At 31.1% G+C, this 27,757-nt stretch overlaps 2 protein-coding genes across 2 annotated transcripts; one reads left to right on the top strand and one right to left on the bottom strand.

Moving 5' to 3' along the window:
• The first annotated feature begins 247 nt into the window (after nt 1-247).
• On the top strand, nt 248-6,142 carry LOC143054556 (uncharacterized). Its single transcript, XM_076227576.1, has 4 exons — nt 248-972; nt 2,412-2,654; nt 4,609-4,882; nt 5,426-6,142. The coding sequence occupies exons 1-4, from the start codon at nt 260-262 to the stop codon at nt 5,621-5,623; spliced, it is 1,428 nt and encodes a 475-aa protein (XP_076083691.1). The 5' UTR covers nt 248-259; the 3' UTR covers nt 5,624-6,142.
• Nucleotides 6,143-11,755: 5,613 nt separating this feature from the next.
• On the bottom strand, nt 11,756-25,144 carry LOC143053438 (uncharacterized). Its single transcript, XM_076226225.1, has 9 exons — nt 25,083-25,144; nt 24,411-24,485; nt 22,647-22,718; nt 21,351-21,464; nt 18,487-18,621; nt 16,270-16,717; nt 14,757-14,934; nt 13,642-13,836; nt 11,756-12,109 (listed from the first exon to the last, which is right to left on the bottom strand). The coding sequence occupies exons 3-9, from the start codon at nt 22,709-22,711 to the stop codon at nt 11,820-11,822; spliced, it is 1,425 nt and encodes a 474-aa protein (XP_076082340.1). The 5' UTR covers nt 22,712-22,718; nt 24,411-24,485; nt 25,083-25,144; the 3' UTR covers nt 11,756-11,819.
• Between the last annotated feature and the right edge of the window lie 2,613 nt (nt 25,145-27,757).

Genomic DNA, 27,757 nt, shown 5'->3' with positions numbered 1-27,757 from the left:
TAGGCTTATATGCAGACTTCGGCAAAACCACAAAATTAAATATCCATGAACATGGAAATTTTCCCTAATCCATGAAAATTGGTACCCACGAAAATGAATGAATCCATAGTATTACGTTTAAACTGAATATTACATGTATTACATGGTATTAGCACACTACATTTTGTACATCATTAATCTATTTTGAGCATGTACCTTCACAACATTAACATTAGACACCTTTATTTTTCATGTTTGTAGTTATTTTTTTTGTTCAACCATGAATGAAGAACACGAAGAAGGGATAATTCAAGAAATGAAACTTCTGATGGCTAGCAAAATCATAACTTTAAAGAATTGCATTGAAAGCAAAAGGACATACAGTCTTAAAAGAGATGTGGAAGTTGCATTGGGAATGATAAGTACATTATCCACACTAATCAACATTGATGATGTGCTGGCTGAAGTTTCATGTGCAGTAGACTTAATACAAAAAAGTGAAAGTATATCATCAAATAATCAGTGTCTATCTAATTTAGCAGCAAATTGTACATTCAATGAACTGAAGGGGAGACCCTCATTCGACATATCAGAAGACATTTTAGAATATTTCGTAGAGGAAGATTTTAAGATTGCTGATATTGCAAACATGTTGTGTGTCAGTGTGTCTACAGTGAAACGCAGGTTGAGGGACTACAATATCAAATTATCAGAGCGTTACAGCGCGATCCCCGATGACGAACTACATGAACTTGTAAAAAACATTCAAACTGAATTTCCTGAAGCAGGATACCAAACCATTAGGTCCATATTATCAAGTAAGGGACATAAAATACAGAGGCAAAGAGTACGCAATGCTGTGAAAGCAGTAGATCCAGATGGTGTTGCATTTAGAAGGCTTTTTTTGAGTGTCCATAGGATCCAAAGAAGGACATACAATGTTAGAGCACCAAGATCACTCTGGCATATTGATGGAAACCACAAACTTATTCGGTAAAATCATATAAATATTATTCCTGCTACACTCATTTGCAATAAATATACATGAAACCAAGTCAGGAGCCTCTGGCCTTTGTTAGTATTGTATTATTTTAACTTTTAGTTTCTTGTGTACAATTTGGAGTTTAGTATGGCGTTCATTATCACTGAACTTCATGTAGTATATATTTGTTTAGGGGCCAGCTGAAGGACGCCTCCGGGCGCTTGAATTTCCTGTTGCATTTGAAGACCTGTTGGTGACCTTCTGCTGTTGTCTGCTCTATGGTCGGGTTATTGTCTCTTTGGCACATTCCCCATTTCCATTCTCAATTTTATGATATATATATATAAGTAGTATTTGATATAAATATGAAATATAATCCCAACAAATTTATATATTTTCTAAAGTTTAATTGCTTGTTTATTTAGGAGCAAATTTTTGTTTGTTTTAAAATATATAACAACAGAGTGTGTGTACGTGGGTTCAATTCCCACCCTAGGCATTTATTTATATCAGCTGGTGCAAAGCGGGCAGTTTAGCTTAGTGGCCCCACACTAACTCTGTTGTTCCTCTGTCAAAAAATTCATGTGGCCACCACCAGCTCTTCCTATCTTTCTTTTTTTCTTTTTGAAGACCTTGTACAACACAATCATGACAATCAGGGTATAATTGTGAAAAGAAAGCTATGATGTAATTTTTGGTTATTGTAAATTATACTCCAGCATGTCCAGTTGCATTCCCATCTACAATTGTACAGCTGTAGGTAATGAATGTCAAATGATACATACATACCATAAGAAAGAGACAAACTATGTAACTGCTGCTTACCTATTTTTTTTATTATGCTAAACAGAAAAGGAACTCAATACTAAAATAAGAATAAATATAATTTTGAATTATATGTATGAGGTTAAAAAGTTATAAATGTCAGCACACTTAAATATTTCAAAAACAAAGTCATAGATATATTACTTTCAAAGCATATGGTTATGCTGAGAAGTACTGAAATTCAGAAATTAATGTGAGGTTTTAATTTTGCGAAAAATGAGACAGAGTTGTAAACTCGCATTTTGAAATATTTTATATGAATTAAACATGATTTTTCTCAAAATCGTAAAAATTAAAATCGTATTTTAGTCTTAAATGACAAAATCGCAATAATTAATGCACGCAATAATTTCTGAATTTACAGTACCGACATGTACATGTGTCCTTAGTTCCAATCTAAAATTTTCAAGAAGAAAATAAATAATTGTATCAAATTACCTTAAATACAAAAAAAAAAACCTGTAAGTAGGATATGTCTCAAGATCACCAGTGATTCTTGGTCCTGAGAGCATCTTGTTTTCCTTTCTTATCAAAAAGACTTTAAAGTATATTATTCTTTTCATTGCATCGGTTTTACAATAAGTTGTCAGTTGCCTGTATATTTCACTTCATTTTAAAATTATAGATGGAGATTTGTAATTCATGGTGGGATAGATGGATATTCCAGAATACCAGTGTTTCTTGCTGTCAACACTGATAATAAAGCTGTGACAGTCTTTAAAGCATTTGAAAAGGCAGTGGAAACATGGGGATTACCAGAAAGAGTGCGGTCTGATAAAGGTGGTGAAAATGTGAAAGTAGCAGAATATATGCTGATGGTTAGAGGAAATAGTAGTTTTATTGCTGGCAGGAGTGTACACAATCAAAGGTATTATAGTAAATAATGAGATATAATCTAATGATTGCATAATTTAACAGTTTAATTGATTTCCACTTAGTAAAGTCAATGGCCACATAAAAATGAAAAACACAATGCTAGCTCTGAATTTCGTTCTAAATCAATATTAATAGGAAAGACAAGAGGTAAACTTTTTGTATCAATTGGCATGCATTCCATCACAGTATTTCTAGTCATTTTATCCTCACAACAAAATGGGGGATCAAGTTTTATCTCAACTCTCCAATTCAACTTTTAATGTTTTTCAGGACAAGACGGCATGGGTGCATTCTTTTTTTAATGATTTTTTAAAAGTGAAGTTTCTCAAAATTTATTTATAGTTGGACATTGATATTTTATAAAGGGAATACTGTCACCGGATTAGTTCAGTCTGCATAGTAAGCCACTAGTCCTATGCCCCAGACTAGTAAAATTTCGTTCAGACTAGTAAGTTTTTTACAAAAATTTGTTTGGCCCAATAAGAATAATGTCAGAATATTGGTCTTTAGACTAGTAGGTGAAATAGTTTTTAGTTCAGACTGTTAATTTTGCCACATTCCATTCTGAGGAAAAAATGTTAATGGACCCTATTCTTGTTTAATTCATGACGTCCAAGCATTTGAATTTCTGGTCTCACTCATGTCTGCGATAAAGAGTTATCAGCAATTTGTACAATTCCCTTTGATCTTACTGCCACATATTTTTAAGATCATTGGTAGGACATGATACTTGAAAATATTAGACAATGATATCAGGTATCAATCCATGTCCATTTATCAATGAAATGCATGTGACTTCTTGCTTTGTTTTCTTGCTGATAAAGGTCATACACTGAAATGCCTCAATTTCTTTACTATCTATTGATATTATGTTGATAGTCTTTAATATAAAGCTTTACTACAACTATCACATAAACTTAACATGATCCAATATAATGAGGTCAAGGTTAGATAAACCCAAATGAGAAATACATGTACACCTTACTATAATTCTATACACTGAATACAGTTGGTATATTGTGTATAGTTTCTAAGAAACATACTCAACAAAGAAATCTAAATTTTCAAGATTGACCAATGAGCCATCCATGAAAATGACAGCCAGTTAAGATGAACCATGTCATACACCTTACACATAATCTATACATTTAATACAGTGGACCTTTATTGCTAATACATGTAATAGTATCTAAGAAACAAACTTTACCATAAAAACTTAACATTGACCAATGAACCATGAAAATGAGGTCAATGTCAGATGATACCTGCCAGTCAGTCAGATACAGCTTACAATCCTTCTATACAACAAATATAGTTGATCTTTTGCTTAATATAAGAAATAAAGACCAACACACAAAAACTTTATATGAACCATAAAAAGGAGGGGGGTCAATTAAAACCTACAAGACTGACATGAACATCATAAAGTATTTACATACAACAAATGTAGTTGACTTATTGCATATAGTATCTGGGACATGAACTTGACCACCAAAACTTATTCTTCTTCACTGATCCATGAAAGTAGGTCGAGGTCAGGTGAAAAATGTCTGACAGGCATAAGAACCATACAAGTAACCCACACACCAAAATGTATATAGCGATCCCATTACTCATAATATAACTTAAAAGGGTCAAAATTTTTTTTTTTTTTTCAAGTAGCCACTGAACCATGAAAATGAGGTCAAGAAGACTTGAAATTTGCATGTAATTAGTTAACAGTCAATTTAGTATTATCCAAAATAGTGTAGCACCATATTTGATAATCTAATATAGCGACTACAATGTATTTGAAATTAAAAGTTGAAAAAACTTTAAGATAAAAAAAAATAGAAATCTTTGTTTAATCAAAGATCATTTGTTGAGTCTCAGTGGTTATGAAGGGTTTTGGGAGACATGATTTACACTGTGGTTGACAATAAGTCCTAGTTTTGTTTGTTTTTCAGGATAGAGCGTCTATGGAGAGAAATTTGGAGTGGTTGTGTGTCATTTTATTATCAGCTGTTTTACCATATGGAGGAGCATGCAATTTTAGATGTCACAAATGAAGATCACTTGAAAGTACTACACATCATATTCAAACCAAGGATTCAAGATCATTTGGACAGCTTTGCACAAGCTTTAATGAGAAGACCCCTTAGGTCAGAAGGCTCTCAGACACCAATGCAGCTGTGGATTAAAGGTCAAACATTAGATCCATATTGGGAATCACAAAATGAGGTATTAAAATTGTTAACCTTTTGGTTATAAATTATCTTAGGGCAATTCCATAAACAATGTCTCCCTCGAACAGAACATCACAGGAGTAAAGGGTACCAATAACACATTGAAAGTAAGGCGAAATGTTTATGTTAAATATATATAATTTCTTAATTGCATCCACAGCAACATAATACAAATCAATGGTGTTCCTTTTTTGTTTAACACAAATTGGCATCACCTTGTTTTTAAGAATTTTATGATCAGTGATGTGTAAAAAAAAAAAAATCGAGGGAGTATATAAACAGCTTAAGGATTATGATGGGTAATTCATTAACAGTTAGAAAACCAACAGATGTATGGGTTCAGGAAAATGGCCTTTATTTTATTCAACATGTGCAGGACTGCAAAAGAAAACAAAATCACAATGAATATATATATATATATAAGACTGACAAAGGCACCATAATCCCTTTTTGGTGCAAGTGTCAGTTAAAAAACTTTACATAGACCCACATCCTCATCATTTTGGAAAACTCAATGTTTATATTTTATTTTTTGTAGGCAAATTTGGAATTAGAAACTTACGGGATTGATTATGATGGCCCAGTTGGACATGAGTTTGATTCAGTGGACATACCTTTAAACAACATCCCATTACCTGAAGAGTGCATGCGTTTGATTGAGGAAAATACAGATAAAGACCCGAACAGTTGCATAAATTTGTTTGTAAATGTGATAAATCTTTTGATAAATCTGTAAAAGGACAACTAAGTCATAAAATTTCAACTTGAAGTGCTGTGTTAAAAATTAAGAAGAAATATGTGAGCCAACTCTCACCAGTGATATCTTACATGCTACATTTAGGTCCTCAGTAAACAGGAAGTTTAGTTGCAATAGAACTGTAAAAGTATCCATTGTGACATTATACATTTTGTTTCTCAGTGCAAAAGTTGGCAACCATTGTAAATTTTTGTTTTGCTAAAAACAACACTAACTGTTTAACATTAAATTTCGAGTGAATCCCTTTGTCAATGAGGAGTTCAGGGATGTTAATTCTTGAAAATTGATCAATCATTATCTTCAAAGTGGCAACTTTTATTTACCAATCAGCAACATTATTGTAAATGCTTGTGTATGATATTATTTTGATCACATTTACAAAGTTTGATCAATTTGATCAAACGAAGATGAAAATGTGGTTTACCTTTTAAGTTTCAGTGCAAAAATTGAAATTGTTTAACAGCTCAAAAATAATAAATTTTGTTCAGCATCATGAAACATATGTATTTTCTTACTTTAACTTCATTGGTTTTGCTCCTTGAGAAGAAACATCTGGAAAATTGACCAAACTGAATCTGCAAAGTCCCCTGGTGGCCATGTTTTATGTCAAAATGGAACAAAGTAACAAAACTTGTGTGGGATCTCATAGTAACTATTGTTCCAAACTTAGTTAAAATTCTATTCAGTAATTCTCACTGTGACATTGACTTTTGACCTTGTAATCAAAAGGTATTGGAGATCTTGATATAGAATACCTATATAAAAAAAAGATGCAAGATGCTCATTAAGAGATTTTTGACAAATCAACAAGTCCAAGACCTTTAACAAACCCAATTTGATTGGACAACATGAATACCTTTCAACTAATCAGATTTCAGAATAAGAGGTCATAACAGGTCAGTGCAATAGACTGCACACAGGTGCAATAGAACAATAACTTCCAGTGCAATAGACCATGGAACAAAAAATGGCAGAAAAATAGCAAATAATATAGAAATATTATAAAACAGTAAAATACTCTTTATTAGGAAATAAATGTATTTATAACATCAATGCATCAAATGTGGTAAAATAAACTGGTGTACCACAAGCTCTATCCTTGGCCCTCTGTAATTTATTTTACATAAATGATTTACCACTGTACATAGAAAAAATCATTAAAAGTTTTATATGCATATGAATCTTAGATGTTTCAGATAAGAATATAAAGACCATAGATAATGGAAAACTTCTTGGTGAATATATCAACAAAAAACTAAATTGGAATATATGGAAATTGATAAAAATGTTGTGTACAATATCAAATGGAATGAACTTATTAGAAAAGATAAGGAAGGATTTACCTATGCATGTACATATAATTTATTTTAATGCTAATATTCAACCATTGCTTGATTACACTTGCAACATATGGGGAAGTTGTTATGAAAAATTGAATACAAACACTATTAAGGTGGTACCCCCACTTTCACTGAAATCAATTTGACAAACACTCATTTTGATTATAAAGAAGCTACTATTTCCTTAACAATGCAACATAATTAAAACGTTTATCTGATTTTACAGAGTTACCTTCCTGTAGTGTTAGGTACCACCTTAAATTATTAAAGAAATCTGCTTGGGTTCTAAAAGAAGCTAATATAATGACATCCTTCAGTTTATTGTTTAAAAGTTTAAACTGGTTAAAAATGGTAAATATTAATTTAATATTGAAACCCTTTACTTGTATTGCAATCATAAAAGGATACGGTTCATAACTTTTTACAAGAAAACAATCATTTTACTGATTATCAAAATTATAATGTACATTCAGCAGATGAAAACCTATAAAATCTCCCTCCTCATTTTTTTTTTACAGAAAACACTAAAATATTCTTTTTTCTAAAATATAAAACAGTTTAAATACCAAATGAAGTACAGATGAATAATACACTTGTATTTTTAAAATTAAAATAATAAATAATTTTTATAAGTGCAATGAATAATATATTATTAATATGCTTTTTTATTGATATCTGTAAACCATTCTATATTGTGTACATATCATTATAATATTTTCAACTAATGGGATTATCTGCTTGAAATAAAAATTATAAATTTATACATGTATACTTTTATTACATATATAGATATAAAGCTGAAACAAAAAGTTTAAACATATCTCTATAAGAACAGTTTATATTGTTCTAACACTGTAGACAACAACAGAGAAAATTGCTTAGTATCAAAATCAGGTGCTCGAACAATCATGGTGCACTAACAATCATGTACCTAATTTTCATAAGTGAGGTACAAAACATCAGTTTATGGTATATCAAAATTAGATGCAGTAACCATAACATTGTTAAATGATAGAGAATACATAAGAACCGTGACCTGTCATTCATAAGGCAATATTACTAGACATCCTCTTTGAAAAAGGAGGTTTCTTTTTTTTAAACAGATTTATTCCAATATTGCTTAAAGCCAATAATATTTCATTTCAAACTTTGCACTACTGTACATTAAACTATACATAACAAAAAAAAATTCTGTACTTTAACAACTAAACATCAAATATATGATTATCAATTCTCTATAACCTGACACACAATAAAACATGTCTTGGCTATATATATTCAAACAACTAAACTTACACAAACAATGATTAGCATCCGAAAAAAAGTAATACCTTATTCTTACCAACTCTCAAGGACATCACTAGCTTTACTTCTATTTTACATATTTCTCCTCAAATGAATTAATCGATAAGCAGAATATATTTCATACCCTTTGTATGTGGATCATTAAAGTTGTGATAATGTAATAACTAAACTATTTCATGAAAGATTGAAAAAAGAGATTATTCAATGCTGTGAATAATTATGATTGATCTTTTCTTTAATAAAAATATAGTTTAAATTGATAAAAATCAAAATTTTTAAAATGTATCCAGCTTTAAATTTCTGAAATAATGATCTATAATATATTTATAAATATATAATACATGTATATACATGTTATATATATATACATATTTGACCCTGTAAAAACACAACTTTAACAAGAATGTGTCCAAAGTACACGGATGTCCCAATCAATATATTATTTTCTGTTTAGTCAACCGTAAAATTGTGGTAAAAAATCTAATTCAAAGTAGAAAGATCATATCCTAGGAAACATGTTTACAAAGATTTGAGTTGATTGGACTTCAACTTCTTTAAATAGTTCCTTGACAAAAAACTTTAACTATTACCTACAAGGGCACCAAGCCATGTCTATACTCCATTACATAGGGGGCTGCAAATATATGTCCTAATTACTATATATGACATATGCAGATACAAGTATTTGAGGAAAAATATTGTCTGGTGAAATAAAAATATTTCAATTCTATTATATTTTCTCAGAAATAACACTTTTTTAAATGGCAGCAACTCTAGATCTGATTCAACTTTAATTGTAATCTTAATTGTCAGTTGTTGTTAGTGTCTGTTCAAACTTTCAGGAAAAGTGAAAAAGGGGGAACACAAAGAAGTGTGAACAGTATTTAGCTGTATTAGAATACTGCATTTAACTATAAGTTACCCATAATGATACAAGTCCCTCCTTAATCCTCTATTTAATAATTAACACATCAATACTCACTTGATACAACTCTGAATTTGGATTGTGATTAAAGATTATAAATTGCATAGTTTACAGATCACTATCTCTATGTCAGGCTTTCTTTTTTAGCAGGCTTGTCAAAAACAGGGCTATTTGGATGCCATTTTAACCCTTTTAAACCGTATTTTTGTGACAAAAATGTCGGTTATTGATATGGGGATGTACGGCGGGCGGGCGGCAATCAAATGTTGTCCGTGCATTAACTCATGAACCGTTTAACCAAGCTTTAAAAATTTTAATATGTTGATACTGACAACTAAACAAAGGTCAAGTTCAATAATGACGATTTTGACTTTTATGGTTCAGGAGTTATGGTTCTTGAAAGATTGAAAAATGGAGTTTCCAGTCATGTCCGTGCATTTTCTCATGAACCATTCAACCAAAGCTTTTGAAATTTTTATATGTTGTTACTGATGACAAAATAGAGGTCAAGTTTAATAATGACGATTTTGACTTTTACCATTATAACGGAGTTATGGTTCTTGAAAGATCATAAAATGGCGTTTCCATTCACGTTGTTGCATTTACTCATGAACCATTCAATCTAAGCTTTTCAAATTTTATTATGTTGATACTGACTACAAAATGGAGGTCAAAATTGATATTGACAATTTTCACTTTCACCATTCATCAGTAATGGTTCTTGTGATATTGCCAGGACACAAATAAATGTTAATAAATCCGGTTTTCTGTCGTTGTGACAGCCTCTTGTTTAAAAATTATCTTCAATAAAGTGAAAACTGTCTAATTGACCTCAATTCAAGCATCAGTAGCAACACATAAAATTAAAAAAATCAGTTTGAAATGTACTTGTTAAAATAAATTGCAACAGAAAGAAGGATGCTATTTTTTAAATTTTTCAACTACAATCTTCTGAAAGTTGAAAGAAAAAATTGTCAATATCAACCTCACCTTTATTTATCATATCAAAATTGAAAAAGATTATGGTTCATAAGGAAAAAAATCAAACAATTCACAACTGTTCTTTTAACATTGTTCAGAAGAGACAATGCCCAAAAACACATTATAACTAGGATTGTTTGAATGAATGAAATAAAGTTTTTATTTTTTAATCTTTTCAAATATTTTTTTAAATATGCTGATTCAGAGATTCAGGACTTGAACCATTGAAATTAATGTAAATTCCTCAAGTTTAGCTTCTAAGCCATTGTATTTCAATGAAACTTGACATTAATTGTTTAGCTTGATAAAAGGAATCTCCAAAATGCTTGTTTTTCTTAGTGCTAGTTTAAGTTATATGATTTAACCATTTTTTATTTTTTTTCATTCACAAAACTCTTATATGCCTGGATAAAACAATCCCTTGGCAACATTCAGTTCGTCAGTGTTGTGTCAAATATATAATCCCAATTCAAAATCAGAGCGGTATCAAGCTTGAATGCAGTGTATATGCTTGCCACATTTATCATGTTTATTACAGTTCAACCACTGTGGGTGTATTAAGCTGCAAAATTTTAGATGTGGACCATTATTATTAACTTTGCCCTAATGTAATCCAAAATCTTTCTGAGAAACAGCAAATATATATGGCAAGCCGTTTTGCTATTTATTCTTACTTCAAGATATCTCATAAACTTTATAAGATATCTTATATAGTTTATAAGATCTCTTATATAGTTTATAAGATATCTTATATAGTTTATAAGATATCTCATATAATTTATAAGATATCTCATATAATTTATCAGATATCTTATATAATTGTCTTTATAAAATATTTCATAAACTTATAAACTATATAAGATATCTTATAAACTATATAAGATATCTTATAAACTATATAAGACATCTTATATACAAATTCTTTATAAAATATCTCATATACTTTATAAGATATCTTATAAAATATATAAGATATCTCATAAAAATGAAATTATATAAGATATCTTATATATTATACAAAATATCTTATATAGTTTATAAGATATCTCATAAAGTTTGTAAGATATCTCCTAAAGTTTATAAGATATCTCATAAAGTTTATAAGATATCTTATACAGTTTATAAGATATCTTATATAGTTTATAAGATATCTTATATAGTTTATCAGATATCTTATATAATTGTCTTTATAAGATATCTCATACACTATATAAGATATCTTATAAACTATATAAGATATGTTATAAACTATATAAGATATCTTATATAAAAGTTGTTTATAAGATATCTCATATACTTTATAAGATATCTTATAAACTTTAGGAGATATCTTATAAAGTATATAAGATATCTTATAAACTATATAAGATATCTTATAAAGTATATAAGATATCTTATAAACTTTAGGAGATATCTTATAAACTTTAGGAGATATCTTATAAACTTTAGGAGATATCTAGATATCTTATAAAAATGAAATTATATAAGATATCTTATATATTAAAGGAGATATCTTATATATTATATAAGATATCTTATATATAATAGGAGATATCTTGAAATTCGTATAAATAGTAAAACGGCTTGCCATAAATATAGTTAGTATAAATTTAAATTAAAATTATCATTTCATGTCAAATCCATCAGTCCCCACTATGATGTTCAGTAGATGATTCTCCAATGTTTGGTAATTTTGATTTTGAGAGATCTGTCTTATTGTGATTGATGGAGCACATGTGTTAACTGATGACAGATTTTCACTCTGGTGATCAAACTCTATTATACCAAAGTCTATGTCTGTTGGTAGACCCTCACTTCCAACAAATGCCTGAAGAACATTCTTCATGCTGACATTGGTGTCCTTCTTTTCTTCATCTATATCTAAATTTATCCAGTTACTTGTGATCCTCTGACCTGTTAAATGTAAAAAGTTCCCTCAATTTATTTTCTAATTGTATAATGTTATATTTAATCATATCAGTATTAAAAATATATATTTACCATTTAATAGAAGTGCATTGGAAGGTCCATTATCTTTTGGGGTATTTTTTTTTAATCGATGTACTGAATACAATAAGTGAAAATAATTACAGCTTACAAATTAACCAGTTATACAGTATTTTTTCTTGTAACTTGGATAACTCAAAACATTGACCATGTGGTTTTAAAGGAACATTCTAATCTTGTTTCTCATTGGTTTCAGAAAGAATTGTGAAATCCCTACTTAAACATATTTTTCACAGCAAAATCAAAACCCATGCATTCATACATTTATCAACTCAAATAGTACCTATATGCAGCAACATTTTTTAATATATTAAAACACTGTTTAATTATACTGTTATATATTCCATGTTAATTTAACATTGTTTTGAAGTGTTATACAAAAAAACAAACATTTGCTACATGTATTTGGTGATCAGTTTCTTTTAGAAAATTTAAAATAAAGCAAGACATACAATGACAATAAAAGCACCTTTTTTTTACTACATAGTTTAGTTAATCTAAGGTTTTACCTCAAACTAATTGCAACCCATTGATATAAACAATTACAGATAATTTCCTAATGCATGTGGAGCAAAACTTTGTTTAGATTGCTTGCTTTGTATATTGTAAAATTGTAATTGGTATAACGTGCAATCAAAAAAACATAATATTTTCAGGTTTAATTATGCCTATATATATTGTTTAAAGATGTCAATGTTAATTACAAAGCTTAAACTAACATTTATACAAACAGAGCAAGCAAACCAACCAAAGTTTTACTTGACAAACATTAGGATATTAGCTGTAGTCAATTACTTCTAATATATTTCCTAGTTAAAGTTACAACCCAATGATATATTTGACGTATCACAAAAGGGACCCATTCCAGCGGAACACATGTATATATTCCTTCATATAAGAAGAGACCCCCCCCCCCCCCCATTTCGTATTGTTATTTCCTTTTGGCATTGTGAAGTAAATTATCAATTCATTTTTACGGAAGGACAATTTCAAATGACAAAAGATACTTGTGAATTAGATAGACAGAGCATAAAATTTTAGCTGCCATTTTTACACAAGAGGCCATATTAAACTTTTTTGTTGATCTTTCTCTGCTATACATTAGTGCTGCTTACAGTTTATATCTATCTATAATAATATTCAAGATAATAAAAAAACTGCTTAATTTCGTTAAAACAACCAATTTGGTGACAGCTTTCCAAAAATGTGTTGTTCTATTTGTCTGAAAATTTCAGGGTTGATACATTTTGACCAAATTAAACCATTGGCAATATCAACCGATTTGCTCTAAAAGCAAAATAGTTTTTGAAATATAAGTAAAAAGGTGCATCTGACCCCTATGTTTCATTTTTAGCCATGGTGGCCTTGTTTTTTGTCGATGGATTAAAACTTTGAATACAGAAGCTTGTATAAATGCCATCAATAAGACTTAAACTTACGTTCCACCTTTTTCAAAAACTGTCCAAAGTTATACACAATTACTTCTTCTTTTTCTTTCTTTTCTTTTTCTGAAGAATAGGATGGCTTGAAAAAGTCCATTACTTCACTGTACGAGATATCAGAGGGTTCCAAACACTTTCTACTATCCGTTGGGTGCTTTCTACACAACTCCAGAACTCCTAGGAGTTTAAAACCTGAAAAAAGTAAAAATAACTGAGAAACAATCAGTTAGTGCTACCCAATTCCTTGTGCTTATCATAAAGTGAATAAGTGTGCACATTTATAACAGACCAGGTGTTGATAGATCAAAATACATGAATGGACCTGCATTACTGCCATCTGGTCACTGCTTATAATAGTTAAAAATAACATTTTAAATAAATTCATGTTATACAAATAAGACATTAAAACTTTCACCACCTTTTATTTCATAGAAGTACAATGTTGTTTTAAATATTAAACATAAAATGCTCCACAGAACATAGCCTATAATGAGTTTGAACCCTGAACAGTTGGGGTAAGCTTGGAAACAATACTCAATCAAAAAATGATGAACTCCCCACCTCCCCCTATTGTTTTTCCACCCTCAAACTCTATCTCACCCTTTGTGGTATGTTACCTTATAGTACAGTACAAGTTCAGAGAAATGCACATACAGTGATACTCATACACAATTTATTGTTTGGAAACCAGAAATCTGATTGTTTTTGTTCCCTTGTTCTTGAATGTTTTGGTTAATAATCCCAGCCTTCCCTTTGTGATATGGTACCTTGCATTACAATTTCAGAGAGATCAGTATTCTGTACACTTCAACACAATTTGAATCTGAAACCAGATGCTTCGCAGGGCACAACTTTATATGACTGCAGATGTTGAAAATAAATAAATTTTAAAGCTTCGGGTTGTTGTCTCTTTGACACATTCCCCATTTCCATTCTCAATTTTATTGAACATTTAGGGCATTTACTCCAAAACGTAGGCCCAGCCTTCCCTATATAATATGGAAAATTGTGGTATATTTCAGAAAGATCCGTTACACTTACACACAAGTTATTGTCTAATAAAGCATCTGCGAAAGTTTAGTCAAATATTGATATCAGAAATTAGTATTTACCCTCTATAAACTGTAGAAGTGATGGCAACCATTTGAAAAAAATAAAATGGTTCTGCATGGCTCTTACAGCCTCTTCTTTTGTGTCTTGGTTCAATGCCTTCCTGAAACCGGAACAATCTAACAGCTCAGCATATTTTTCTGTGATGTCATATTTATTGTCAGCATTTACAGTATCAATCTATAATGTACAAAATGTGCATAATTAAGTAATACATTAAATTTAAAAAATAAACAGGGAAGTTATTCAATCATTCACCAAAGTTTAATGAAACTGCTCAAAACACTTGTCTGAAAAATAAGAAATCCTCCCTTTTTTGTTAATAAAATACTCAGAAACGTTAAATCTGTAAGTAATAAAAAAAATAACGGTTTTCCCGGAACTCAGTGTCTCGCCTACTTTTGCTGCTAATTGCAAGCTCAGCAAAAATGAGGGAAAAACAATAAAAAAAATAATTGTCGATACTATCTTTTGATCGTAAGACACTTCTGTCCAGGTTTGGTAAAATTCAGGATAGGAAGTCAAGTAAACAGGCATATACAAATTTGCTTTTTCTGACTGAGCTCTGAATCAAATATCAAATAACTCTCTTTCCTAGTAGACAAAATAAAAACTGTAATTTTTTTTTCATGTAAATGAAGTAGATAAATTTCAAACTATTGGCAAACGGGGGTGACTGCAATGAAGATCTAAATTTATTAATGGAGAATGTGTCCATGAGACAGAGATGATACCCCACTTATAAATGAAGAGCAATAATGGTGAAGCTATTCATATTTGTACTAGATCTGAGTTTGTGGTAATAATAATTGTCTATATAAGCCTAATAACATTTTGTTGAAGCAATTTGAGTAAGAGAATGGAAACAGAAAATTTTCCATTTTTAAAGGGGCATAACCCTAGAACAGTTAAAGTGATGCCACCAAAATTCAAACTTGATCTGAATAATGTGGTTCCAAGCATTGTGTATAAGTGTCATACCATTTGATTAAGGCAAAATAAAGTTAAGAGAACAGAAACCGACTTTGTGACTTGAGGACAGACATATGAAGGGGAAAACTTGCAGATGGAAAATGGTAAAACTTAATGGCCCCTTCACTATGATAAGGGTATAAAAATAGTCTACACTTTACAACTCAACATGATCAAGCTCTAGACTAAATATAAAATCCTTTTCCTAAAAGCTAAGAAATCCTTGATAAATAGGGAAATCTTTTGATTGGACAGGATGGAAGGAATGACCATCAGAGGCCAGATGTTACGAATCCTGCTTTTGCCTTTCGCAGAAGCTCAGGTTGTTTTTTCCTTGTCTGCCATTCAACTATAATCAAAATTGATAAGCCCAGGGTCCTTCTTATATGTAACAGTATTCAAATTAAAGTCAAGGTCAAGTCATTTTGATGTTCTCAATTTAACCTTTGATTTGAATTCCAACTGGTACATGATAATCTATAAAGATCTTTTGCATTCAGTAAATGTAAAAAGTCATATCAGAAACTGATTTTTTTGTCTTACCTCTTTGATAGCTTCAATAACATCATCTCTACTAATCATCTCAAGTTGAGTTAGTGTGCATTCAGGCTGTATGCCTTCTAATATGTAGTTAACCAGGTAATTGTTAATGCATTTTGGACCTGGATGTCCATTTATAATAGCTAAGGAAGACATTCTGCCTACATACATGTAATGTTTTTTTTCCAACAGTTCTGAATTAAGTGAGAATCCTCCATTTTCAAAAACTGGAGTGTTTCTAAAAAGAAGAGAAAAAAATTCACGACATGGTCCTCCAGCATCAACTCCTTCTTCACCAATGAAATCTATCTTTAGTTGCCTTAGCCACTCATCTTTATTTGCAGATTCCATTTCTGCCATGGCTGTCTTTATGAAAAGTCTTCTTATCACTGGAATTTCCCACACATCTACAGCATCCTTCCTGATTCTCATGACTTCATCTTGAAATGATCTAAATGATTGAAATAAAGGTGTAATTTTTGTAATTTTTGTATTTTATTGATGTTTCCTAACCCTGAATTTTGTACCTTTTTAAATTTTCTTAAATGGAAGGAAGAGTCATAGATGTATGCTTTAAAGGATGTTACAATTTACAGTTATTACACCTTATAAATCTACATTAATCTTTATATAATATTTAGGTGGAAAAGGGTAAAGTGTTATTTGATAAAGTTGATTGTTTTCTTAAATATATATTTTAAATATAAACTAGAGGCTCTTAAGAGCCTGTGTCGATCACCTTGGTCTATGTGCATATAAAACAAATCTAGATAAATTCATGACAAATTTGGTGATGGTGATGTGTTTGAAGATCTCACTTCACTGAACCATTCTTGTTGCTACAATTATCTCTATACATCTATGTATAATGAACTTGGCCCAGTAATTACAGTGGAAAATATTTTGGGAAAATTTATGAAAATTTACAAAAAATTATGAAAATTGTTAAAAATTTACTATAAAGAGCAATAACTCCTTAAGGGGTCAACTGATAATTTTGGTCATGTTGACTTATTTGTAGATTTTACTTTGCTGAACATTATTGATGATTACAGTTTGTCTCTATCTATAATAATATTCAAGATAATAACCAATATCTGCAAAATTTCCTTAAAATTACTAATTCAGGGGCAGCAACCCAACAACAGGTTGTTCGATCTGTCTGAAAATTTCAGAGCAGATAGACCTTGACCTGATAAACAATTTAACCCCGTCAGATTTGCTGTAAATGTTATGGTTTCAAAGATATAAGCCAAAATCTATATTTTACCCCTATGTACTATTTTTAGCCATGGTAGCCATCTTGGTTGTTTGGCTGGGTCATCTGACACACTTTTTAAACTCCTTTGGGTAAATTTGGTCCAGTAGTTTCAGAGGAGAAGATTTTTGTAAAGTGATTAGAAAAGGTCAGTTGAGTTAAAAAGATGTAGTATGATTGCTAATGAGACAACTCTCCATAAGTAGGTAACTGTACAGCCTTCAACAATGAGTGTAGCCCATACCATTTTCAGATATAAAAACCCCAAAATGACAATGTAAAACAATTCAATCGAGAAAGCTAACAGGCTTATTTATATAAAAAATGAACTAAATACAAATATGTAACACATAAACAAACTTATTTACTTAATTACGAGCTCCTAACTTGGGACAGGCACATACATATATAATGTGGTTGGGTTAACCATTTTAGTGGGATCTCTACTCTCCCCCTAACCTGGGACAGTGGTATAACAGTACAACATAAGAACAAACTATGGAAAATCAGTTGAAAAAGGCTTAAAAATTCATCAGATGGACAAAAATAAAAGTATTTGTCCTTATGATTAACTGTACATATCAAATGCCCAGGGTCTTCTACTTATGAAATGAAAACTGGTAGTGAATGTCCTGTATTATCCCATGGGCCAATACTGCTTTTTTCTATATTGGCCCTGTTTTTTTCGTATTGGACCTGTTGGAAGAGCAATATTAAATATTGATTTATATCGACAGTGGAACATTTTCAGTATTGCACATGCTGATTTATCCGTGTTAATACATCATTTAATATATTTCAATAAGAAGATGTGATATGAGTATCAATAAGACAACTCTCTATGCAAGTCACATTTTTCCAAAGTCAACAATTATACATCAAAATACATCCTTCAACAAGGAGCCTTAACTCACACAAAACAGCAAGCTCTAATTTGGACATATTTTTTTATATACCGGTACCTGGTTATCAAATCAACATCTGCTACATCAGACTTAGCAGCTTTCTTATCTGTACTTTCACCACAAACACTAGCATGTGTCTCAATGTATGCATCAGGGAACATTTGCAAGCATATTGGACAATAACTATAGCCCCTGTAAATATATTTATTAATGATTTTTCAATTAACATTTTAACTTGTTATATAATGTAAATTATAAAATTATTAGATGATCTATTCATGCAAAATATTTAAAGGGTTGAAATCGCAATAAAAGGAACTCACAGACCTGTAACTTGTCATGGTCAAACATTATCAAATCAATATATTAAAGCATGTAAAAAAGGGTGAAAATTTGATAAATACACATGTGATTAATTTATCTCCAAGTGCCATAACTCCATTAATCAAAGCATCATGGATGTTGTCATTTACCCAATGTTATAGCTTGTCTGACATATCTTCTGACCATACATTGGTGACCTTCTGCTGTTGTCTGCTCTATGGTCAGGTTGATGTCTCTTTGAAACATTCCCCATTTCCACTTAATTTTATTTCAATAAATATTATGTTATTTTATTTCTGTAATATCTATTCTATTACCAAAAGAAACTTGATTGCTTCCCTCTATTTTCATCAGACAACATATGACAGGTTCTATATGTATATGTATATATTTTTTATGTCAGTTTAATGCTAATGCATCCACAGTGAACTTTCTTTGCTAGCATTCAATCACCAATTGATGCTGTTGAAGGTTAAAATACAATTTTACAGTTCCCTGTTTAAAGACAGACCAATTCTATTTGATAATACAATCAATTGTAGAAAAAAATTGCATGCCATCAATTTTCTGATTTATAATCAAAGCCAGGCAAATCAAAATACTTATGTTTCGTTCAATCAAATATTCCAAATATCAGAAATAGAAAGAAAAGTTCTTTTTGGTATTAAATTTTCAATAGGTATTAGAAATAAATAATTCACTCTTGCATTTCTGTCTGTAAAATCCCCCTTTCCAAATTGAAAAAATATGTAATAAAATGTAAAATAAATAAGCTAAAATACCACAAACATTCAAAAAATTATGCCTTGAAATTTAATATTGTGTTACATATTTTCTTCGCATAACATTGATCTAAGACCAGACAGGAGCTTAGACTCTTAGCAGGTAAAAAAACATTAGTAATTTTTTAAGGGGGTGTGTAGTTACCATGCCTTTCCTAATACCCATGAACTATGTAAAAGGATTGAAACAGATGTACTCTTGGCCTGTCTTAAATATGAAATAACAAGATAAAAAGTTGAAAAACTAAAATAAATAATGTGAACACAGGTGTGCCTCACTTGTCCTTTTTAAGTATAATGAGGTACCATAAAGCAGGTTATTTTAGCAGGGTGATATTTTCACTTCATTGTAGGGGATATTTGAAAATCAGGAATAAATTTTAAAATATTCTGTTTTAAGAATCCTCCCAAAGAAAAACCACCTAAATTTTTCGAATATTTTGTTGCCCCCAAATAGTACACCTGCCAAAAAAACCCAGTCTAATACAGTATATAAATATATATACGTACTAAAATGATCCTAAATGCCTCTTTTTTTTTTTTAAGAATTCTGCAAATGAAAGACTTTGAAAGACAAGTGATGGCTATACCTATGGCTCACATCAGCAACATTATTTAACCTAACACAACACAATTTAATGCGTACTTATATATTTGCACTTCATCATGGTTATTGTCTTGTTGATGCTGTTTAAAAGTATTACAGAATATATGAAAAAAAACATTGCAAAAAAATAACCTGTCATTAAAAAATCAAACTAAGATAAATGTCTTGAATGTAAATCTTAATTAACAAATAAATTTAAGAGCATTTAAAGGCAAGTACTCATATGAAGATTGACACTTTACTAACTTTCATGACTATATCAGTAAAATTTTACTTTTAAATAGATGCTTTGCTGGTCATTTATATGATAAAAAAACTTTATTTATCTAGATTTGTTATAACTAAATTCATAAAAGACATAACTGAAAAAAAAATGTTTCTCTCTTAAATGTTATAGTCATGACTATTGTCAATAATGATAAAACGGTAAAATTGGATAATTAGGGGCAATAACTCAATTAAAAATTTGTCTAACAGTTTTGACATACATGGAGATAAATTGGTAGATGTTATTATTCTGAACATTTTGGCTCCTTTCAGATTTTTTCTATTTATAACTGTTCAAAGAATAATAGTCAAAACTTGCATATGACTGCTATGTTCTATTTTCAGTCAAGTCGCTTTGTTAGTTACAAGGCTGGTCATGGGACACATGTTTTAAACAAGATACCCCAATGAAACTCATGGGTTTGATTAAGTTTGTCTCTGCAGTTTCAGAGGAGAAGACTTTTATGAAAAATGACAATAATTTTATACGAAAAATTGATAAAATATGACTGTAAAGGGCAATAACTCCTTATAGGGCATAAATTGACAATTTTGTTCATGTTTTACTTGCTGGTAGATCTTACATGGTATTATTACTGCTTACAACTTATTTCTACCTATATCAATATTCAAGATAATAGCCAAAAACTGCAATATTTTCTTAAAATTACTAATTTAGGAGCAGTTACCCATGTTTGCACATTTCAATGAAAATCTAATGTCACAGTACCCAATTGCACCTCTTCAATAAAAATAGCTGTGGAAATCTAACAATTTTTCTTCGAGACTAAACACTTGATATTTATATGATTTGAAATTATTCAAAAAGGTGCAGTTTGGGTCCGTCATGTTACACCAATTGTTATCTGGTATTACAAAATTCATTTATAAAGATGGAGGGAAAACCTTTAGAAAATAATAAATTAATGATGTTGACATACACAGGTAAATTTGCATACTGGTAGCTGAGAAACCTGGGATATTTTCCTCGACTTTTTTGGCTGGTCTTCAGACAGGTATGTTGGACTGACAGGATCAACAACATGTGCAAGGCACTGAAAAATAATTATAGTCTTCAATAACATGATAATTGTATACATTTATTATACAAATAAAAACTTATATAAATATTACTGAAGCATTTTCTAGTTCCTGTTAAAGAGAATTATTATAAAACATTTAATTAAAAAAGTATTCCAGAAAGATGGTTTTTGACAAAAGAAACATTTCAAGCTTTGAATATCAATTTCAAATCAAGCCATGGCTGGAAATAGCATAATTAACAAAAATCATTGTTCCAACTTGGTAAATTTATTCAAATGTATTTTGTATATGTTATTCTTGAATATGTTAAAACATGGGAGGAATATAAGTCTTCATTTAAACAAAACTATGTAAATCTATAAGCAACATGCAGAATGATCGTAAAGCAAAAGAGTTCTTTATGTACAATAATTGGAACAAACATGAAGTAAAACTTGCAATGATGTGAGATTTCTTTTTTTCATGTTAAAGGCTTCACTGTGACTTTGAGATGAAGAACAGCAAAAGTGCTTTTTGTTTTTTTTTGCTATGAATGCACTTATTTTGTGCCATGGATGGATACCATTTAAGGAATGACTGTAATATTTTTTCTGTCTATGAAGAAATAACATAAAAAATTTGGTGCACACTGAATAACGTGCGTAGCGGGTTATTTAACAGTGTGCACCACATTTTTTATGTTATTTCGAATAGACAGAAAAAATATTACAGTCATTTCTTATAATTTAATTCTAAATTCCATTGTTAGAACCGTAGAAAACCATGAAAAAACATTGATGACATCACGTTCACATGACTAAATTATGTCTATGGGCTCATAACAAAATAATGTAAGCCAATGAGAAGACGCGTTCATCCAAAATTAAATTATATATCCATGTTATTTTCTATTTTAAAAATTCTGAAATGAATATCTTTTAATCAATGACAGAGCACAGCATAATAATGGTACAATTGCACATTGATCCTTGTGTGATAAAAATTTAGAGTCTTAAAACTAGATATACAGAATGCAACCTGCTGCTTTGCTGTTGCTTGGAATCGTTGTGTTCTTTTTAAATGAAGTGTATGTTGTAAAACTAAATGAAACCTTGGTGTAGCTTGGAGTACTATTTGGGAAATATAAAAATGCCACATCTTTTTGGGGCCCATGGCAACACCCGAAGCAAGTTGTAAAAATCTAAATGGTTTACCTGTTCAGCTGTTTCTTCTGGGTTACTAATGTGTTGTATTGGTAATTCATTATCAGAATCTGCATTTCCACACTAAAAGTTAATTAAAATATTTTTTGTTAAATAGATTCACTTTGCAAGTTTTCAAGCAATTTCTAGCCAGATCTAATTCAAACGAAACGAAAATGACACAGAAATTTACAATTATAGGTAACCGTACGGCCTTCAACAATGAACAAAGTCCATACCACATAGTCAGCTATAGAAGGCCCCAAAATGACCATGTAAAACAATTCAAACAAGAAAACTCACACCCTTATTTATATAAACAAGAGTGCACACGCTGAAATGTTTCGCCTTCTTTACTAATAATTGATATTATGTTGATAGTCCTAAACATAAAGCTGTATTGCAACTGTCACATAAACTACTTAACCAAGAAAACTAAACATTTACCAATAAACCATGAAAATGAGGTCAAGGTCAGATGAACCATGCCACAAATATATATGACCTATTGCTTATAGTTTTAAGAAAACCAGACTAAAACACAAAACTTAACACTGTGCAATGAACCATGAAAATGAGGTCAAGGTCAAATATAACCTGAGTGATTGACAAACAGATCATAAAATATTTCCATACACCAATATAGTTGACCTATTGCAATTAGTATTAGAAAAAAAAAGACCAACACTCAAAAACTTAACTTTAACCACTGAACCATAAATATAAGATCAAGGTCAGATGACACCTGTCAGCTAGACATGTACACCTTACAGTCCTTCCGTACACCGAATATACTAGACCTATTTCTTATAGTATCTGGACTTGACCACCAAAACTTAACCTTGTTCACTGATCCATGAAATGAGATAGAGGTCAAGTGAAAACTGTCTGACGGGCATAAGGATCTTGCAAGGTATGCACATACCAAATATATTTATCTTGTTACTTATAATAAGAGAGATCTTAACTTTTTTTCAAGTAGTCTATGAACCATGAAAATGAGGTCAAGGAAATTGGACATGTGACTGACAGAAACATGAGGCATCCATAAACAAAATATGAAGCATCCAGGTCTTCCGCCTTCATAAATATAAAGCTTTTAAGAAGTAAGCTAACGCTGCCGCCGGGATCAATATCCCTATGTTGAGCTTTCTGAAACAAAAGTTGCAGGACAAAAAATGATCGAACAACAAATATGTAACACATAAACAAACAACAACCACTGAATTACAAGCTTGAGTTTATTCTTTAAAAGAAAGGCTCTTATGAACCCTCACATAAATAAAAAGGGTATTTGAAGCTTCGAAATGTATACAATAAGCTATTCATGAAAAATTGTTACCTAGGTGAAATGTTTGATACATATGTACTTTCGCCTTTTTTCACATTGTTTGTTGAATTCATGTGTACTCAGAGTCAGACGTAAAGAGTTTATTAAAAGTTCTAATATGAAGAATTATTTGTTTTGGTTGCAATCTTTTAATTTTTTTTTGTTTTTTTTATTGAAAATGGTTCAGATTATTCAAATAATAGGTATTCAAATTAAAAAAAAAAAAATCATCCAAAGTAGCTGCTGGAAATAGAAAAGCACAATTTCGAACAAATTGTGTCCTTAACTTTTTTAGTATAAACATGTCCATGTTTCATATGGATACATGAACATCTATTTTAGCCTACCAAGGAACAAATCTACACTATCTTGTTTTTCTATTAAGAAAGCTCTTGAACTTTTGTTAATAACACTCAATAATGTAACCAATATAGTTGAGTACAAACCTCTCTCACATGTGATCGCAACTGTGTCAATAAAATGTCCCTACCACATGTCATGCACTTCTCTGTCTGCATTGTCTGTTAATAAAAAAACCAAGTGATTATAAAACAAGAAGTGATCAATTGGGCAATGCAAACAAAAGAATGGACACAGTGAACCAAATCGTAAACCTGCTTTTGTTGAAATTTAGGAAAAGGGTGGACTGTACAGTGTTGTAGGATTTCCCCTTCCTGTTAACCAGGATACGTAGATTGTTGATGTAGACTTTCCAAAGAAAAATAGATTTCTCAAAAATTTTGATTGAGTGCCTTCAATGGAAAACATAATTAATAGTGAACCTTGCTGTACAACCCAAGACCAATTCACAAATGAAATAACAATGCTATACCAGGTCTAGTAATGACAAATTTACCTTAATGAAAAATCTCAAGAGAGTTGCTCAAGTAGAATGTTAAGATCAAAGTGAACGTATTAATAGTGAACTCTGTTGTAATACTTAATATATGTGACTTAGCAAGGCTATATAAAGTCTAATATCTGAGAAATGGATCTTAACACAAAAACTTAACCAAGAGTTGGACGATAAGACAGACTGGTGGAAGGACTGATAAGTATAAATCAACTTGCTCAAAAAGTTAAAGGAGCATAAAAATAAATGCAATAAGATAAATTACTTTTTCCCCTTCATCAATTGGTGTTGCGTCCAGATCCTTCTGTATGGGTCTTATGAAGCAGGTGGCTTGTCCCAAATAACAATTGGAGAGGTACTCCACAGTGTACCCATGCTGTCCAGGATTTATCAGCTGGAGTGTAGATCTTGAGGTGGATGATGTCCGAAGAAGTTCTATTCCCCCACATCCCTTTAGTTTGGGAAATTTTTCCTCTAACTGTTGGAGGAAATCAGGAGAATCGGACGTTTTAACTAACGTTAACTTCCTCTCTCCCAGTCCAGCCTCAAATAAGGTCCGTTTCTCATCTTTGCTGGGAATGATTTCCTAAAAGTAATGTAAAGTATATTATTTTCACTAATGCAAAATATTTGATAAATGTGTTAGGTGGTAATTGATGCTACATGTATGTTCAAATTTGAAAACATTTGGTCAATGAAAACTTAAGTTATCCTGAGGAAACCAATATTTTACTTTATCAAATGAAATTCCTACACAAGGGAACCAACATGTGTGACAGACTCAATTGCAAAAAGACGGAACCATTCAGAACCATATTTCTCTATGTAAATTGGTTGTACATAATGTATGGGGTATAATTTTTCTGCCAGAGACATCTTCTAACTGATACAATGGACTGTATATAAACTTGAACGTACAGAGTCCTTGCTTGAAAGGCATATAAATTTGTGGGTCCACGTGCTCAGCGAAGCAGATGGCTGTGGCAGGTTTACACCTCTTCCCCTTCCTTTACTTGTTCCATAAGGCTTGAAGAGATTCCTCAAGTTACTGGTAACTCTAGAGTATTGAAATGATGGTGATGGTGATGGTACATGTACAGTTGTTATGGGTATAGCCAATTCTGCAGAGTGAGTAGTATTTTCTGAAGTTCTACTACCATGACTACTACTGCCAACATTATCATTTGGGGACACAGCCTCACCTACAATAATAAAACTATCATCATTCATAATCCCATATTTTTCAAGTATATTTATATACATGTACATGATGTATGTACAAATATTTATAAATTGGCATATTTAAAGTCATACATGAATGTATGAAACCTAAAATTAAAAAGAAATGATGCATATGTTTTTATTACTAAATGAATAGTTATCATTATAAAACTTATGCACATATACATGATATACTTTTTTCTGAAGAGTTTGTCCACATTTAGAAGAATTTACTTTATTTTAATTGCTTGCTTCAAGGAAGCAATTTGCCGACATATTTTTTGTATGCAAAGTGACCTTCGCTAGACCCTTCTTGTAAAAATCCGGTAATCGCAATACGCATGCATGGATCTGTCATTAGAATAAACTATTATCTAATTGTACATGTTATACACGTGCTTGATATCCACACTTCTTTGTTGATTGTTTACTATAAGGTGACAATTGATAAACCATGGCTTCAAATCACGGCAATTAATGAGCTGCTTTATTTTCACTTCATAACAGACAGAGAGAAAAAAAATTATATGATTTTTTACATAAATTTTTTTACCAAGGGTATAGTTTGCCAGCCTCAATGGTCGAGAGACCCGTGGTGGCTCGCCCGCGTCTAACGTTCGACTCATAGATGAAAAATCACCCACGTAAATTTTTTTTAACAAGTGTATATTTTGCCTGCTTTGATGACTGAGAGACCTGCAGTAGCCCGACCATGTCTAACCTGTGACGCCTCGATGAAAAATTCTCCCACGTAAAAATTATTTACCAAGGGTAAGATTTGCTGCCCTCGATCGTCGAGAGACCAGGTGGAGCTTGCCTGCGTCTTATGGGCTACTCCTCAATGGAAAATTTGAGCAAGGGCAAGCGAGGAGAGAGAAGGCAGGGGTTCGCTCGCTCTCCGGTTAGGTAGCCACGGCTCTCTCTCGCTTCTTGTCGTCGTTCAACACTTGGGACAGACAACAGAGTTGACGCGGGGCCACTAAGCTTATCTGCCCGCTTTGCACCAGCCGTACGTACACCGTTGGAAAGCCTAGGGTGGGAATCGAACCCACGTACGTCAACTCAGTTGTCCTCCTTGTGTCTCTTACATGCATTGGTTCAAGAGTTGGATAAACATTACAAAGAAAACTCTTGCATAGGGTCACAAGAAATAATACCTTTATTCCATGTCACCAGCCAAAATAAAAGGGGAGATGTGCAGGAAATTATTTTTTTATAATGTTTAATTCTTTAACATGTTTAACTTAAACATGTTGAAGATTATGTTTTTGACACACTTCTATAATATGTTTCGAGTTTTTAATATGATCTTTAATTATGTCATGTATGTATTGGGTTTCAGATGCATTTATACATATTTGTATCTGAAATCAATTTCTTATACAGCATTTTTTCTTAAGCATGTTAAGTGTTGTAAAAAAAAATTATTATGCTCATAAACAATGATAAAACTGTATGGTTTAGGTAGAATAAATTTAATGGGCAGGTAGGGTAGCAGGAAACAAGCATAAAATTATCACTTATTTGACCTAAGATTTATTTGTGTATTCCAACAGGGCCAACCTTGTTGAAAACTAGTAATCTCACCCTCAGTTCAATGTATGAGGTTGAAATGTTTACCATTGGGTTTCAAATGACTCATTTTTGACATATCAGAGATGTGAATTAGCACTAAGGATATAAAAAAAACATACCTCTCAAAAGCTTGGCAGCAGTGTC

This window comes from Mytilus galloprovincialis, chromosome 12, assembly GCF_965363235.1.
Source record: "Mytilus galloprovincialis chromosome 12, xbMytGall1.hap1.1, whole genome shotgun sequence".
NCBI classification, from domain to species: Eukaryota; Metazoa; Mollusca; class Bivalvia; order Mytilida; family Mytilidae; genus Mytilus; species Mytilus galloprovincialis.
The sequence above is the reverse complement of the archived record's forward strand: the minus strand, read 5'-3'. Positions and strand labels throughout refer to the sequence as shown.